General features: G+C 37.3%; 1 protein-coding gene across 3 annotated transcripts in view; it reads right to left on the reverse strand.

The window, feature by feature from the left end:
* The window catches only part of tent4b (terminal nucleotidyltransferase 4B), a 64594-nt gene that overhangs the window by 24456 nt on the left and 20833 nt on the right, over window positions 1-19305 (reverse strand). For all 3 annotated transcript variants that reach the window (XM_069901621.1, XM_069901620.1, XM_069901622.1), the window contains exons 2-4: window positions 18737-18860; window positions 17875-17921; window positions 10841-10961 (exon numbers count right to left, since the gene is read on the reverse strand). In XM_069901621.1, coding sequence (XP_069757722.1) covers window positions 10841-10961; window positions 17875-17921; window positions 18737-18860 — 292 coding nt within the window. The remainder of the gene's footprint in view (window positions 1-10840; window positions 10962-17874; window positions 17922-18736; window positions 18861-19305) is intronic.

Genomic DNA, 19305 nt, shown 5'->3' on the forward strand with positions numbered 1-19305 from the left:
TTGAAATAAACACGGAATCAGTGAAAGACAAATTTATATTATGGGACGCAATGAAAGCCTTCATAAGAGGGCAGATAATAAGTTATGTAACTAAGATGAAAAAAATCTACAATCAGGAAATAGAGCAGTTGGAAAGGGAGATAGTAAGTACAGAAAAGGAACTAGTAAAAAGAGATGATATAATGAAAAAGAGAGAATTGGCGGACAAAAAATAAACTACGAAACATTACAAACATACAAGGTGGAAAAGAACATAAAGAAAACAAAGCAAAAGTATTACAAACTGGGAGGAAAAAAAACACAAAATATTAGCCTGGCAACTTAAAACAGAACAAGCTAAAATAACTGTATTGGCATCAAAGAAAAAGGACAAACAAATTACATATAACCCAATAGAGATTAATGAAAACTTTAAGGAACTTTATAAACAATTATACCAAACTAAGAACGAGGGGAAAGGTGATAAAATAGAAGAGTTTTTAGCTAAAATTGAACTGCTGAAATTGCAAGAAGAGGAACAAAACAAATTGATAAAACCATTTGGAATAGAGGAAGTACAGGATATATTAAAAAAGCTGCCAAACAATAAAGCAACAGGAGAGGATGGATTTCCAATTGAATTCTATAAAACATTTAAAGAGTTATTAATTCCTCCTCTCCTAGAAGTAATGAACCAGACAGAAGAAACACAAAACTTGCCAGATTCATGTAAGACAGCAATAATTACAGTAATACCAAAGACAGGGAAGGATCCATTAACACCAGCATCATATAGACCAATATCGTTACTTAACTCAGATTATAAGATAATAGCGAAATTATTAGCAAACAGATTGGCCGATTGTGTATCAAAAATAGTAAAACAAGATCAAACTGGATTTATTAACAAAAGACGAACAGCAGATAATGTCTGTAAACTTATTAATCTAATTCATGCAGTTCAAGGAAATAAGAAACTAACAATGGCTGTTGCTTTAGATGCAAAAAAAAGCCTTTGACAGAGTAGGGTGAAACTATTTATTTAAAGTATTACAGAGGTTCAATCTACCAGAAAAAAAATATTAATTGGATTAAAGCATTGAATAATGGACCATTGGCAAAGGTAACAGTAAATGGATATGTATCGAGCCAATTTAAATTAAGTAGGTCAACTAGACAGGGTTGTCAATTATCCCCCCCTCATTGTTCGCTTTAGCAATAGAACCATTGGCAGAACTGATAAGAACAGAAAATAAAATAAAAGGGATAAAAATAAAGGAAAGGAGCATAAAATCAGCTTATTTGCAGATGACATCATAGTATACCTAACAGAACCAGAAATATCAATATAAGAATTACATAAGAAATTAAAGGAATATGGAGAAATATCGGGGTACAAGATCAATGCAAATAAAAGTGAAGTGATGCCAATGAGTAATGCGGATTATAGAGAATTTTAAAAAGAATCACCATTTAAATGGCAACCACAAGCAATCCGACACCTAGGGATCAGGTTAGATAATAACTTAAGCCACTTGTACAAACTAAATTATCAGCCACTAATAAAGAAATTGCAGGAAGACTTAGAACATTGGAAAGAATTACCGCTAACGTTGATAGGGAGGGTAAATTGCATTAAAATGAATGTGTTCCCAAGGATACAATAGTTATTTCAATTGTTTCCAATTCTTTAATATACTGAAGAGAATAATAAGGAAATTCTTGTGGAAAGGGGGTAAACCGAGGGTAGCATTAGATAAATTAACAGAGAGGTATAAACAAGGTGGTTTGCAGTTACCAAACTTAAAAAAATATTATAGAGCCGCACAATTAAGGTATTTATCAGACTTTTACCAGACAAGGGAAAAACCAGACTGGACTAAGAAAGAACTAGATAAAATAGGGGAGAAGGTACTGGAACATATACTTTATAAGTGGGATGAAAAGATGGTGCAATATAAAAGCTCACCAGTATTGCATCATTTACTTAATATATGGAAGAAGATCCATTTAGAAAGGAAAAAAACGAATTACCAAATACCAAAATTGTTATTGACACAAAACCCATTAATCCCTTTTACAATAGATAACCTTTCCTTTAGAGAATGGGAGAGAAAAGGAATCAAAAGAATAGAAAATTGTTTTTTTGGGAAATAATTTATTAACATTTGAACAGTTGAAGTGCAAATATGGAATAACTCATGGTACAATGTTTGCATACCATCAACTGAAAGCATATTTAAAGGATAAATTAAATTGGGAAACAGATTGAGATTACTAGAAGGAAGCAGCTTTGAATATGTGATTACAGACACAATGATAATTAAAAGATTTATAACGAACATGTACATGAAGCTGCAAGATAAGGAAAATGATGAAATAAGCTATAAACCTAAACAAAAGTGGGAAATGGATTTAAACAAAGATAAAAAGTGAAGCATGGGAAAAGTTATGTTCTGGAACTATGAAGAATACAATAAATACAAGGTTACGCATGATACAGTATAATTGGTTACACGGGTTATATATCACTCCTCAAAAATTAAAAGAATGGGATCCAACATTATCAGATAGATGTTTTCGCTGTAAGAAGGAAATGGGAACAACAATACATGCAATTTGGGCATGTACGAAAGTGAATAAGTTTTGGGAAGATCTAAATCAGATATTAAATAAAATCACAAAAAGCAACATACCAAAAAATCCAGAGATCTTTCTTTTAAGTAACATAAGTAATGAATTAGGCCTCAAATTGGATAAAGCACAAAAAAGATTCATTTTGATAGCCTTAGCAGGAGCAAAAAAGTGTACAATGTTAACTTGGAAAATGGAAGAGAGCCTAAGAATACAGCAATGGCACATGGGAATGAATAAATGTATTCCATTGGAAAAAAATAACATAATTTAGAAAATAAAATCACATTATTTGAACAAATTTGGGAACCATACATGGAACATAAGAGGGAGAGCTTGCCTCAGACCTCCACCCCCTAAAATGCTAAGACAAAACAATTTTATTCAGTATGTAAAAGCAGATGACGTATTTTTCTTTTTTTATTTTTCACTGTGTGAAGACATTGTTTTATGGTTTTATTGTATTTTATATGTTGAATATTTATTGGTCTTGGAGGGAGTGGGAAGGGGGGGATGGAGGGTAGGGGGGAAATAAAAGAGAGAAAATGCCACTGTGTATATTTAATGAGAAACGTTTGTATATATTTTGGTTGATATGGTTCAGTGTGAAAAATTTTAAAAAAAAGAACATGGTTCTCCCTTTCCAAAAGATATCCATTGAGATCAACATGCTCCTCACTCACAACTTAACATACAGAGCATGACATTATCACGTTGTAATTATAAATGCATAATCACTCTTCACCCCCAAATGAATCAATATTCAAGTGTATCCAAACTTTGGACATGAGTCACTTCAGTCCCTTTCCACAACAAACGTTTCCAAAATTCCAGTCAATATCTGGGTAGCTCAAATTGTGGAATATTTTGTTACTTACTGGTTTTAGTTCAAATATTGTAGCCAATCAAGTTTGGAATTGGGCCTGCACGGGGTAAAATTGAGCAGTGTACTTACAGGCACATTGCTGCGCTCATCTTCCAACTGGCGCCATTTTAACAATGAACACTTCAGAGTCAGTCAAGTATTCCACAGAGGCAGGAAGGAACTCATGAATGACGTGCAAACTAAGACCCTACGATGCAATTCGGATCACAATGTGATATTGAAAAATATCAGATAAACCACCACTAGATAAAACCTGCAGTTTACAAATGTGCTGGAGAAACTCAGCAGGCCACGCAGCATCCATTGAAAGCACAAGTTCAGAGTTCAAATTGATTGTCAAGAGTACATACATAAGATCACATACAACTCTGAGATTCCTTTTCCCTACAGGCTTAGTTCTTGGTAGTGCAAAAAAAACTGTACTAAAGGAAAAAATAAGTTTACAAAAGAAAGAAATGGAAACAAATTGCAACACAGAATATTCAGGTTAAAAAAAATTGCAAAGTAAGAGTCCTTAAATTAGTCTCTAATTGAAAAAAACCATAAGACAGTTGACATTTTGGACCTTAGCCCTTCTTCAGGAGTGCAGAAATGAAGCAAAGAGATCAAGACAAGGGGAGACAGTTAGCGCAGATGGACCAAGTGTATAAGGTCAGGGTGGAAGTGCATAAAGTAGATGAGGTCATGAGGGGTGCAGGAGACAGCACCAACGTAATCATCAATGTGACAGAGAAAGAGCTGAAGAGCCTTGTTTGTGTAACCTTGCAGCATAGATTGCTCCATACAACCAATGAAAAGACAGGCATATCAGGAACCCATGCAAGTCCCCAAAGCTACATCTTTGATTTATAGAAAGTGAGATGCACCAAACCAAGAAGGATTGCTTTTCACAGCTAACTCCATGGACTTGTATCTTTGTTTTCTATTAGCTGGCTGGAGTTAGTTACTTAAAAAAAATTTTATGACCCATTTTATGATATTTCCTTGTTTGCATGTTAATAAATGGTCACATTTTATTATAAGTGCTACTGTTGCTGAGAAAGGTAAGGAAGAGGAGATGAAACTCAACCATCCAGGAAGGGTAAAAACACAATTCTGGAGAAACTCAGGAGGTCAAACAATGTACTTTATACAGCAAAGATACAGATACGGGCTTGAGGCCTTCACCAAGGTCTGGAAAAATGTCGGCAAGCAGCCGAACAAAATGGTAGAGGGGGAAGGGGTGGGGAAAGAAGCAGGGTCCCAGAGGTGGGAGGTAATAGATGGAGAACAGAGGGAAGAGGGATGGCTGTGTGAATAGAGAGGGAAGGGAGTGAAGAGCTAAGGGAAAGAAGACAAGGGGAAAGTGAAGGGAGGGAGAATGGAATGTTGCTTAGCAGAAACAGAAGAAGTCTATGTTTATGCCTTCCTGCTGGAGAGTGTCCAGGCAGAAAATCAAGTGTTGTTCCTCCAATTTACAGGTGGTCTTGGTGGGATAGTACACGACGCCATGGACAAACATGTCAGTACGGGAGGGTAGCATCCAGGAAGGATGGCAAGCAAACCTCTAAGAAGGAAAGAGATAATTCAACTATTGTACTTTACAGAAGGCCCAATTTGTTTGACAAGGTCTATTTGAAAAGTGTGGCATATTTCAATATGCCTGGGGAGCAATGCACAAGACACCTTTGTTTCTCAAACAAAATTGCTGACCTCAACAGCTTTGAGAGAGGGAAGTCACTGGCCATCTCACCTAATTTCATCATCTCAGTCACTGCAGGGTAGAGTACAAGACCACAAGAGGCAGCCAAAGCACAAAATTTCTACCAAAGGAGATCTGTACACTCATTTTCAAATTATAACAGCCAAAATTACATAGATTTCAAATTCACAACAATGGTGGGCTTTCGTTGAATATTCACATTAATTCATTTTGCTAACAGGAATCATCAGAAATAACCGTTTCATTCGATTAACATGCAAAGCAAAAGTGATGAAAATAAAAGGATCATGCTTAACTATGACAGGCAGTTTCATGATACATTCATTTTTGGTGATTAAATACTTCACCCTGTCTTTTCAATGTATCGGAAATATTAAAAGCATCTGGGGGTAGGAGTGATCCATTAAAAATCTGTGTTATTCTTGTTTCGCAATTCCACAATACCCAAGGAGCTCATCTGTAACAGGAGCTCTTAACATTTAAGCTCAATATCTAGCTCCTGAAGCCAAGGTTTGTGTCCCAATTGATGCAAGGTATCGTTACAATATGCTCTTTAGATAGCCCCTTGTTGTACTATGGCATAATGCATTCTGCATTAGACTGAAACCCAAAGAAAATGGCAATTGGTAAGAGCAGAGGTTCAAGAAAACTCAAGAATAGACATCATGCAGCCATCAGTGGAATGAATTAATTCAATGCTTTCAGTGAACCACTCAATGCTTCAGGTAACTGCTCAATTCCCTGTCCTAAAATAAAAAAACCAACCATCTTCTGGACTTAGCTGTCTTTGCCATCTGCACTGTGGTACATTAAAACAATTCATATCCTGCATCAAATACTTGTAAGGTATCCAACAAACACCCAACTAACCAACCTGTCAAAAGTGAAGGTTTTACCTTGAATCCAAACAAAATTACTTACTTCAAAGCAATAAATCAACAGGTTTGAAAGAATAATGTTACACTTTGCTACTTCCATTAAGTTCCACTCTGGTGGAGCTTCTGCAGCATTCTTTAAGTTTCTTGTAGCCAAGGAACTCTGGCCTGCAAAGGCCTCAGACTGTACCTCTCAGATGTTGAATGATTCTCCCCTCAGAGGCACCAAGGAAGTACAGGTTGAGGCAGATGCGATTGATTATCTTGTGGTACACATGACAATAAATAATTCAATCAATGAAATGCCTTGTTTTGTGTGCAATCAACCCATAATTATGCACAGCAGAAAGTAGAACACGAGAAGTCTTCAGACACCGTGATTGAAATAAAAACACAATGTTAAAGAAACTCAGCTGGTCAAACCATGTACTTTATATAGCCAAGATACATAATCAACGATTTGGGCGACCCCTTCATCAAGGAATGAAAAAATGTCAGTAAGTGCTCAAGCAAAGTAGGGGGGGACTGAAAGGCAGGAGGTAATAGGTGGACAAGGGAGGGAGGGCACAACAGCAAGCAAGGGGAGGAGGGATGGCCCTGTGAATGAAGGGGTTGGAGAGCTGAGGGAAAGAAGGCAACGGGAAAAGGAAAGGGAGAGAGAATGGTGAGTAGGTTAGTGAAAAACAGAAAAGTTGATGTTAATGTCATCCAGCTGGCGAGTGCCCAGAGAGAAAATCAAGCGTTGTTCCTCTCATTTATGGACAATCTCCCAGTGGCCAACCATTTCAATTCTGCGTCCCACTCCCATACTCACATCTGTCCATGGCGTCATGTACAATCCCACCAAGACCACTCATAAATTGTAAAAACATTTGATTTTCCATCTGGGCACTCTCCAACCATTAACATCAACTTTTCTGGTTTCTGCTAACTTACTCTCTCCATTCTCCCTCCCTTCCCTTTTCTCTTTCCCTCAGCTCTCCATCCCCTTCCCTGCTTGCTGCTGTGCCTTCCCTCCTGTGTTTGGGGTCTGTGCTCCTCCTGCTACCCCTCCCCCCCCCCACCATTTTGCTCAGGTGCCTGCCAACATATTTAATTACCTTGATGAAGGACTCAAGCCTGAAACATTGGAACATATTTTTTTAATCTTTCCTACATAAAGTACACTGTTGACTTGCTGAGTTTCTCAAGCATTATGTTTTTACTCATTTGCAGCAAGTAGTGCAATAATAAAGCAACAATGCAGGGAGTAGTGTTACAAAAATAAAATGCAGGGTATAAAGAACAGTTTTTTTTTAAACTTCTGGTTGGATGCTAATTTGTATTTCATTTGCTTTATATTTGACTTGGCTCAATGACAATAAATTTGAATCTAATAGCTGACGTGCCGCTGCCAGAGATTATTTTTACCTACTCTCCAGCACTATTACCATTATTGAGGAATTCCAGTGAGAAAAGAAAGCAGGAAATGAGTGGTACCTGGTAAAGAAAATCTCTATCATTTATGGAGCCACAGTCTTTTCAAGGTAAAACAGACATCAGCACCTCAAGCCTGCATAGAGTACTTCAAAATGTTTATCAAAGCTGCTTTGCTAGACCAGTTCCAGTGATCTGGAAGTGGCCAATATGCTCAAAGATACATTGCACATTGAAGTGCAATACAACAGATCTCCACAGGTGACAAATGTCAACTCCATGTTCTGAAGTATTCAAACTCTGAGAAATGTTTTTATATTTCACACAATCACCAGTGTCCCGCTAACATTTTAATATCGAGTCCAAGGATTCACAATTATGATCTCATCAGCAATGCTGGCAACACACTTGTCACCTCTTTACTCCTACCAAGATCTACTCATGCTTCCTTTTTACTCCCATCTGGTGCCAGCCTTACAACACTATCTACCTCATATATGGGACAAACCATTGTGCTAGTGTTGGGTAGAGATGAACACTCATTTTCCACAAGAAAGTTGTCGTTCTCTTCTTCCAAGTGTTCCTTGAGTAGATTTTTGCTGCTGGAAAAGAGTGAGAGTTAAGATGGCAGAGAAACGACAAGAAAAGACCACCACAGCACAAGCTGAAGGTGAGATTGGTTGAGTGTAACTAAAAGTAAACAGCAATCATTTTGCTCAGAGAGGGTGTCAGCCACCTTCAATGCTGCTTTTTCTTCATCCCCCTTGATCTGCCACCTGCTTCACCTTTCAGAAAGTGTGATGCTTGGTGATCTTTGATAATGGGCAATGTATTTTTTCCCTGAAAGATAAGCAAATTACAACTTCCAGGGCTTTCAAATATGTTGAATAAGCTGTTACCAACAATAGGCAATTTGTGGAGAATGTACTAATGAATGGATTCAGTCGAAATGATACTAACATTCCACACAATTGCTTAGAAATCTTTCAATAATTTAAATTCTTTCCAATATAACGTAACCTTAGAAAAGAAAATAATGGCACAAAATACAAATAAGCTCATTTGCTTGATGGCCACTACAAGTGTGGTTACAAAATGGTACCCAAAGTTATGAATTGAAGGTTCAGATGGTTAAAAAAAAGTAGGATTGCAGTAAGAAATGAACAGGAAATAGAATAACTATGAATGGAAACAAAAAATACACTGAGCAAAAGAAAATAGAATTGATAGAGCCACTTATAGATCCCCTAGCATTAGCAAAATTATTGGGTAAAGTATTTAATAAGAAAGAACTTGTAATAAAGTTATAAAGGACAAAGCAGCCAAGGTCCATTGAAGTTGCATTGTATAACAAATATTTTTTTGAAAAATCATAACAAATGTAAATTCCAGTGAGAAACGAGTTCTGCAGGAAGTAATTCATCTGTTTCTTGCCATACGTGCACTCACCAATTTTCGATAACACTGACAGTTATTGTCAATCCACAATTTTTTTTCTGAACTGAGGGACCAATTTTTTAGCATAGTCACATTAAGTAGATCTGAAGTCACAAAAAAGCCACACTGGGGAAAGCAAATTTTCTTTTCTGAATAACATTTTTGAACAATCCAAATATTCAAAACATTACTGAAATTAGCATTTTTAAAAACCAGATTTAGTTACTTACTTGAATTTAAATCTGCAGTTGCTATGGTGTGATTCAAAATAATATCTCTAGATTTCCAGTCCAGAACTCTGGCAAATGGACTAATAATGGAATGCTTATAAATGGCACAAAATTGAAAAGCAAAGAAATTTATCAGATTAAATCCTCATGGCTACAGAATAATAGAAGTGTTGGCAGAGATCTTCCAAGATTTGTCAAATTCTGAAATGGTGCGAGTGGACTGGATGGCATCAAATACAGCTCTGCCTCTCAATAAAGAATACAACACAAACTACAGAACTACAAACCAGTTTCACGATAAGTGACCAACTTGAGGAAAGAAATTTCTCACTATGCACCTTTGAAATTCCTTGTGCCAGAGGACTATTTATTTTTATAGAGAAAATAGGATCACTATTTTTTTTCAACAATAAAGGAAATGAAAAGAAAATGGAACTCTAGTGGGAAAATGGAACAAGTTCAAAGTTCAAGTGTCATCAAAGGTCAATTTGAACTGAGCAACTGAAAGAATGTTATTGATTTTCTCACATTCGTTCTACATAATGAAGCCACTGATTTTAAGTGGAACAAATATAAACAGAGAAAGATGTCACAAGGGGAGTTACCAGTTTTGCAACAGGCTTTAGGTGAGAAGTGTGCACGGTTTGTGGAAGAATTAAAGGCATCAATAATGGATGAGTGTTTTGGGTTTGAGAATTAACTTTGGAATTGGGAATGAGAATGAACTTTGGTAATTCATGCCACTATGACTGGAGTTGATGGGCCTGGTAAATCCTGATGAGACACTGGGATCACATGCAGTGAAGGAGAAAGGGAGAGCTGGGCTCAACTTTGCTGACCTGTTTTAATTCAGTCTTTATTCTTGGATTGATGTTCCAGCAACTCTTCATCCAAACTCTTTCAAACCTTTCTTAGTAAGATATGATAGCCTTCTGCAACCTTGCTGGAAGAATACTTGCCAATTGCCCTGACCTCCGTCAGTAACACCTTGAGAGAGGCACCTGAGAAAATTATGCAACTTTTTCCCTTATTCTAGCCACTTCCTTGAAGTACCCACGTCAGAAATGAAGAATGTTTAAATTCAGTGAATCCCACCTTCTTACATGGGGTCCATCTCATCTAAATTCATTGCTTCATTATCATGCAAAATGTCAGACAGCCAACTCTCAGTTCAATTTGTAAAACACGAAAGTCTGCAGACCCCATGATTGAAGTAAAAAAAAACAAGGCTGGAGAAACTCAGCAGGTGAAACAGTGTTCTTTATACAGCAAGGATAAGCAAAGATACATAACTAATATTTCATGCCCTTCATCAAGGCATGATGAAATGTAGGCAAGAGCCCGAGCAGAAAGGCTGGGGAAGGGGTGGGGAGGAACACAGTCCTGCGGGCAGCAGGGAGGGAGGGCACACCAGGAAGCAGGGTGAGGGGGTATGGCTCTGTGAATGGAGATAGGAAAGAAGGTGGAGACCTGGAGGAAAAAAGGGAATGTTCCAGTGATGTTAATAAGGTGCATGGCATACGTCAAAACTTGGCACATCAATCCTATGCTCTGTAAATACCAACGTCCCTTTTACTACGCAACTGGACTGGTTCTTGAATCACAAGTTATGTGACTTAGTGCATCCCAGCCTTTTTAAAAAAAAAAACGAAATAGTTCAACACATTTTTCAGGTACTTACAGTTGCTTTGTCCAATACTTTCACAGAGCTCTCATCAGCTACACTGTGTTTCCGAAGTGCTTCCTCCAAAGTCCACAATGGTAACGTCTCCCATTTCCCAAATACTACCAAGTCAATATCACTAAATTGTAAAGAATGAAAAGCATTGGTTAACTATTTATAAGTCTGGTTTAGTATTTCAATCTATCAGAAAAGTACACTCTACAATTTTCATTATGATATTTACATTTAAACATAGAACATCACAGCATAATACAGCCCCTTTGGCCCATAATGTTGTGCTGACTGATGGATAGATCTACCCAAACAAAAAAACTAAACCCTCCTGACTACATAACCCTCCATTTTTCTTTCATCCAAGTGCCTAAGAGTCTCTGACATGCCCCGATTTTTCGAACCTCAACCACCACCACTGGCACTGCATTCTAGGCACCACAATTCTCTGTGTAAAAAACCTTACCCTTAATGTCTCCCATAAACTTTTCTCCATTTACTTTGTACAGATGTCCTCTGGTGTTTGTTACTCCCAACCTGGGAAAAAAGGTGCTGGCTGTCTACCTTATCTATTCCTCTCATAATTTTAAGGACCTCCATTAAGTCACCTCTCATCCTTCTCTCCAAAGAGAAAAGTCCTAGTTCTAACCTTGCCTCATAAGACAAATTTTCCAATCCAAGAAACATCCTGGTAAATCTCCTCTGCACCCTTTCCATGGCTCCCACATCCCTCCTGTAAAGAGGTGACCAGGATTGAACATAATAATGTGTGGTCTCATCAGAGATTTATAGAGCTACAAACTACCTCACGGCTCCTGAACTCAATCACCTAACTAATGAAGCCCAGCATACCACAGGCATTCTTAATTACTCTAGCAACCTGAATGACAACCCTGAGAGATCAATGGATTTGGATGCCTAAGGTCCCTCTATCCTTTCACACTTAAGTATCCTGTACTTAGCCTTCGTTTGACCTTCCAAAAAACATCTCACATTATCCATCTGCCATTTTCCCACCCAACACTGTATCCTGTCTATATCCTGTTGTAAATATCTCCAACCCTCAGTACTATCCCCAACTCCTCCAACCTTCATGTCATTTGCAAACTTACCAATCCTTCCTTCTACTTCTTCCTTCTGGTCTTTTATAAAAATCACAAGAGCAAGGGTCCAAGGACAGATCCCTGCAATAGTCTACTAGTCACTACCAGGCATAATACTTCCCATCCACTACTGCTCTCTGCTTTCTACAGGCAAGCCAATTCTGAATTCACATGTCCAAGGTTCCATGGATCTCATGCCTCACAACCTTCTGAATGAGTCTCCCATTGTGGACCTTGTCAAATGCCTTACTAAAATCCATATACACCACATCTACTGCCCTAACTTCATCAATTTCTTTTGCTACCTCCTCAAAAAACTCAATTAGGCTCATGAGGCACAACCTTCCCCCACAAAGCCATGCTGACTATCCCTATGACTGTACTTCTCTAAATGCTTATAAAACCTGTCTTTAAGAATCCTCTTCAATAGCTTGCTCATCACTGATGTAAAACTCACTGGTCTATAATTTCCAGGATTCTCCCCATTACCTTTTTTTTAAAAAAACATTTGTCAATTTTCAATCCTCCAGCACCTCTCCTGTGGCAAAGGAGGATGCAAAGATTATTGCCAATGCCCCAGTAATCTCTTCAATATCGGACTTTTGAATATCTTAGGTAATTTTGATCTTGCCTGCCAGTTAAAGGAGGAGCTATGCCACTCACTCTACCCACATACAGTAGACCCGACTGTGATCATTAAATTGATTAATATTTGAAATTAAGAGTTCTTCCATTTTGTACAGCCATTCAGAGCTTGATTTCAGCTGGACATATACATTTAGCAGTTGGTTGGGAAAATTCATGGATCTTCATCACAATATCAATTTCTGACTTTCACAATGTCTGAAGTGCAAAAGACTTGCTTTGTTCTGAAGTATTCTAAAGTCAGCTCACTCTACAGTCTTATTCTTGGCATGCATCAATCAGAGATTCTTGAGTACAAGCCATTCACTAGACAACTCACCCTAACAGAGACAATACTTGACTGCAAGTGTCACAATGTCAAATAGATTGGCTTTCAAATAATGCTTTAAATTGGCACTCCAGTGTCATCTTCTCCTTTTGAGAAAAACTATCCAACATTGTAACCGGTCACAAAGTTCCTTCCCATGTTTAAAAAAACCACTGGTCTATATTTCATTCATAAATAAAAATCCCAAAGCAAACCATTCAGTTATTAATTGTATCATAATATTCATTCCTTTTACTGACTTTACTGCTTCTCCCTGCTATACAGTGACTACTTGAAAAAAGCTGATGTTCTTCCATTGTCCCATCAAACAATCTTACATTCCTCTCTACCCACTAATTTTCCACAAAGGACAATTTCTCCTGCAGTAAGCCAGATGTGCCATTGAATTATTTCTCTCTGCTGACCTTGTACCTTAATTTCCAAGTCTCATTGACCATCTTCCTTTTCATCAACTCCACGAATTTTTATGCCATCTGCAAATTGTAATTCCCTATCACAAAAGCAAGTCAAATATACCCACACAGATCATCTTTGATTAATCCCCACTTTTCCAAACTTGGTTTAGCCCTCTCCCTTGGAACATGTTCCAACTTTTGACATTAGATTAACTAGCCTGCAACTAACTACTTGGCTTCTCCATGCCGTCCCTATTGAATAATACTGCACTATTTGAAGTCCTCCAATCATCTGGCACCTGTTTGTGACCAGAGAAGTTTAAATAATCTTTGCTCTAGTCCCAGCAATCACGTTCCTTGTCTCCTAGGATGGCTTGGGAAATCTCTCACCTTCAAGCTCACGTAAATTTAATGATATGTTCTCTCTTAATGACATATTCTCGAACTTCACTTCGTCCCTCTCTAAAATTTCATTACAATATCTTTCTCCTTAATTAAGACTGATATTAAGTATTCATTTAAGATTTCACCTACTCCTTCTGGCTCCATGCATGGATGGATATTTTGGTCTTTAATTTGTCCTAGCCTGTCCCTGGTTATGCCTTCCCCTTAACATTCTTACAGATTGCTTTGAAATTTTCCTTAATCCAGACCACCAGGTATATTTTGCACCATTACTTTGCCTTCCTAATTTATTTTTAAGTTTCTTTCTTACATTTTCTATACTCTTGAAGGGTCTCTGCTGTTGCCTTAGATAATCTTGAACTTGAACATTTCTGGAGATCCTCTCACCTAGCAAGTTCAAGTATTCCAATATACTCTTAATTTTTGCCTCGTAGATGGCAGAAAGACTTTGGAGAATTAAAGTGAACAACAAAGACCTTTAGAATGTTGATGGTTAAGATTTGGCAAAAAATTAAAATTAGTAAATATGAAGGATAGGAATGTTTACATATCACTTATCTGCCTATATTCTATTGATACTGAGGTCATAATTCACGCAGGCTTCGTTAACTGAAAACATGCATGTGAAGTGAATGTACAATGAAACATCTCTTTTTCTCACTTTATAATGACAGGTCTCGAATGATAAACTGCTTAATATATTTGAGCCCACGACCCTAATGCAAAACATGTGCAGCAATTTCCATGAGCTGAGACAATGAACGTCCATCAACCATAACCCACTGGATTTAGTTTCTCATTTACTTAAACCAGAAATTTTAATGCTTCATTGTCAAAGAATCATTCTCCTGAACTTTGAAATTCAGTTGTTTGGTCAATGTTTATTCCAAAATTGCAGAAAAGTCTGAATAAATCCCAGTGATTCTGATAAAATACAATCTGAATATTGAAGAGGAGATTGTGGATAAGTGCTGCTTCTCTGCACTATCAAAGATACCATACAACATTTTGTTCTTGATCAATTTTTTTTGTCGTCACCAATTAGCCAGATTGCTTTTGTCCTGCTTCTTGTGGACAAGAATGGACCTGGGCAATTTTCCACAGTTGTGCTGCTACCTTCCAAGGTTCTCCTGCAAAGAATGCAGTTTTTGATCGTATATTTAGTTTTCATGTTTCTTAATGTATTGTATTATAAAATGCAATATTTTAAAATGTTGTTTATCAGGCATATTCCACAGACCCAGTTTTCATTTTGTCCACTTCTGATGTTTACTTTTTCCTCCATACTTCTTGAAATTGTCACATTTACTTAAAAAGACATTACGGAATTTAAACCAATCATCAGATACTCATCAAATAATACGCAACAAAGCATTAAACTTGTGAATAGTCAGAATGTATGTGAAGGTTTCCTTGAGCAAGGTAAAATATACTAAGGGCACTATTGTTAATTCACAAAGAATCACAGCCGTCGTGATTCATACCACTGTACAAACACCATCCAACTCAATAAGCAGAAAATTTGCTAAATATTCTTTTTAGCATGCAGTCTCTGAAAATCTGAAGCAGAAACATTCAGCTCTGGCAGGATGTGGTACAGTGAGAAATAGAGTTATTCTGCTAAAAGGTCATTCACCGGAAAGATTAACCTGTCATAGATTTTTCTTCTTATTTTGTTGATCTGGCTTAACAGAATTCGATTGGGTCACCATAAATTAGTAGCCTCAACTACGCATTCAATGTTACTACTACACTAATTTGGAAACATGATAGCTGTGATTCACTGTGAATAACATTAGTACATTTAGTATATTTTACATTGCTCAAGGAAACCTTTACATACATCCTGACTGTTCACAACTTTAATGCTTTGTTCAAAAGGCCAACTTAAGCTTCCTCCACCATGAGAGTTATTTTCCATCATCTACATAATATCAAGTGTTTCAATCTTCATCTCAGGATACATGGCACTGAAATTCCTGTCTTTTACGCAACCGAGCAATGATAACTCCCATGGATAATCTCTATCCTCTTTGCCTCAATAAATGTCATCTCCTTCTACACTAATCATTTCCATATTCTTTACTAAACCAAATTCTATTTGTCTATCACATATCTTGACTCAACTACATTATCTTTTTAATGACCAAACACTTCAAATGTATTATTCTTATCCTTGTATTTGAATCATTTGTCTATGATTTCACCACTCGCTTTTTGTCACCCATTGAAACCACTCAATCAAAACTTTGATCTTGTTCACTTGTTCATCTCACCAGGCACACTATCCTTTAAACTGCTTGGTCATTCATTTGAGAAATTTGTCTCCCTTTTTTCCTTCAAGATGTGTATGACGAGCTCTGTTTTAGCAAAATGGGATTATCACTGTAAGTGATAGTATAGACAGGAAGGACTGAATGGTCATAATTAACATTTAAAGTTTCACACAAGGACAAGTCACAGCCCAGTGATAATTCAATACATTAGAAGAACTAAGGGGAGCTTGTCACAGTCTGTTCCAGAATTTAATACATTTGCAAAGGCGTTGTGATTTTGCAAGGGAGAACCATTCTGACCGCTAAAGAGAAACCTGCTTTTTGAAGCAGCTCTTGTGGCCAGCCACTTTTGTGGAAATCAGAGCAAAGCACGCTCTGTGAATGGCTGGGCTTTTTCGGTGGATTGACCTGTGCCAGGAGGGTCTTTTTAGGAAGCAAAGTACTTCATTTTGATTGTGACTAACAGGGGAGTGAACTTGGAGAGACTGGTTCATTTGAAGTGTAACTAGCAGTGAAGGTAGTTGGAGAGACCAGTGCCAGGAAAGCTTCGTGGAGGCTGCCCAGTTCGAGTCTTGCCTATAAAAGGACCAGGAGTGTCATGACTACAACTTGTGTGGATGGACATTCAAAGGCAACAGAAGAATTCGGGAGTTTGTAGCAGTCTTCCCATCAGGTGAATATTAATTCTGGGCATCGAACTTCAAAGGCCTACACTTCAAAACACACACACACCACACACACAGAGCCAGGGATAGATTTAGTGTTAAAGATAGTTTAAGAGTTAAGACTATAGCTTATAAGAAATAAAATTAATGCTTTAAAATTAAACATCGCCAGGTTCATTGTCTATTGCTGGTCATTACGCACGGTTCATAACATTGGTCATAATCCAATTCTGTAACCAAGCTGTGAATCTGTCTCTTTTGTTGTTGGTAAGAGCATTCTTTCTTAAATTCAACTTTGCAAGTTGTTGAAGCATACAGATTACCGGTAATCAGATAAAAGTCCAAAGATGACCTGTCCATTTATCTAATGGACAGTACCGCATGTCTCTTTTTTTTGCATGAGGATTACTGCGCAAGTTCAAAAATGTTGGTGTATATCTTCATTGCATAATGTATATGACAGTAAACATTATTAATGTCACATTATCATACATGTTATAAACATCATATATTTGAACCAGAGTTATATATTTTATCTTAACGGCTGAATTAAGAGACAACTGCTAAATTTCCAAGGAAGCAAGAGGGAGACCAAAATTTAAAAGTTCATAGGCTGATCATTTCCTGTTTTCCTAAATATCTCACCAAAACTAAACAGCAAGATCAGATTTGGCTGGGTTGTGTGTATACTGCAATATAATGTACATTGTTTGACCTGCTGAGTTTCTTTACCATGGTTTTCACTACAATCAAAGCTTGGTAGCTCATTTAATTCTGACATTGTGACTATTTGGATTGGACACTGAAGTTTGTCAAAACAACTAGAACTAAATTCTGGCAAGTTTTGGATATATAATTAAAATGGGCACACTTTATAATTGAAGTGCATGAAAAATAAATTTCCAAAACACACTGACATAACAAATAGCAAGATGCTATGGGCACAAGAATGGTGTAATGTGCTAAAACGCAGTCTGTAATCAGTACTTTGTATTTTTAGCAAGTTATTTGCAATATAATTTTTGCATGGACACTGACATTTGAAAGAAAATTACCAAAATCTACAAAGTTAGTGTCAAAATAAAATGAGAAATAAACTCAGCAATTGCAAAAACCTGAACTAATAATCGTTCTACTTTATAATGGCGAGTCAATGATCAATGAATGTAAATTAAAAATATGAACAACATTACAAATTCACCAGTTTTTTTGCTAATATTTACCTTGTTGGCAAGTATAGACCTGTGCTAAAACTTCCAAATATCTGCACCTGAAAATACAATGAGTTAAATCATCAATATTAAAAGCACATTTTAAAAAGCAGACTCACACTAGCCCCTTTTCCACTAGCAGTGTTTTTCCTTCATCTGGAAATAGGCAACTTTCTGTTGTTCCTTTTCTACTGATTTTATCAGCTGGATAATCCCCAGCGTAAAATGACGTCATTTGACGCCGGTGTACTGACAAGTTTTCTTTTTCCAATGGACCCTGTCCCAGTTAATTCCTGGGACAAGGCAGTGAGTTCTTGGGAGTCACTATCTCGGAAGATCTTTCCTGGAACCAACACACCAATGGCATCATGAAGAAAGCCTCTACTTCCTCAGGAGTTTGCGGAGGAGCTAGTGGAGTTGTTCAAGTGAACCGGTACGGACTTGAAGGGCCGACATGGCCTGTTTCCGTGCTGTAAACGGTTATATGGTTAAGGTGCCAGTAGAAAAGGGGCTACTGTAAGCTGTGGTGACTACATCTTAATATTTACTGCCCACTAGTGGCTACAAAATAGAACAAAGCATTAACAATATCAAAGAGGACAAGTGACTGCAGATCAAAATGAAATTTCTGTGTGCTGTGGCAAAGTAAAAATTGCACAAAACACTAACGAAAACAAAAGAGTGAACAAAACATGACTATTTACGACTTTCCCCAGATAAACAAAACACTTTTGGACAAAGCTGGAAACTTATTTAGCAGTAAATTACAAAATAATCTTCAATGATACACCAGAATTTCCTCAAATTTTAATGTGTCTTTATGTATGGCTTAATTTATCAAGCCTTGAAAGAAGCACATCTCTTGAGTACTTACATCTGCGCTGGGCCAGAGTTCTTTGATGACATTTTCTATCCTTTCAACCACCTCCATCCGCATTTTTGCTTCTTCGTGTTTTGGAGACATGTAGTTATAGAAGTCAATTATTTCTTCATGAAGCCTGAAATGTTTAGAAAATATTTAGAAAAGATATGAAAGATGCAGCAATATATCAATAAAATATGTTAATAACCATGAAACACTTTGAGCAGTACAAGAGCAATGCAGGTGGTGTGAAGGAGGGTTACAAGCTGGGGCTCATCACCCATCTCTGTAACTGGATTTTGGACTTCCTAACAAAGACGACAGTCTAATCTGGGTCAGCAGCAGAACATTAAAGCACCGACACATTGAGCACTGGGGCACCTCAAGGCTGTGAGCTCAGTTTGCTCCTGATCATGCCCACTGACCCACGGCTGCATTGCCAGATCCAGCGCCAACAGAGTCAATATTTGCAGATGACAACAGTAGTTGGCCTCATTAGCAACAACAATGAGTTGCACAGAGAAGAGATGAAAATATTGTGATTTGGTGCGAGGAGAATACCAACCCAAGTCTCAACAAGA

The sequence above is a fragment of the Narcine bancroftii genome, chromosome 10, assembly GCF_036971445.1.
Source record: "Narcine bancroftii isolate sNarBan1 chromosome 10, sNarBan1.hap1, whole genome shotgun sequence".
Classification (NCBI taxonomy): domain Eukaryota; kingdom Metazoa; phylum Chordata; class Chondrichthyes; order Torpediniformes; family Narcinidae; genus Narcine; species Narcine bancroftii.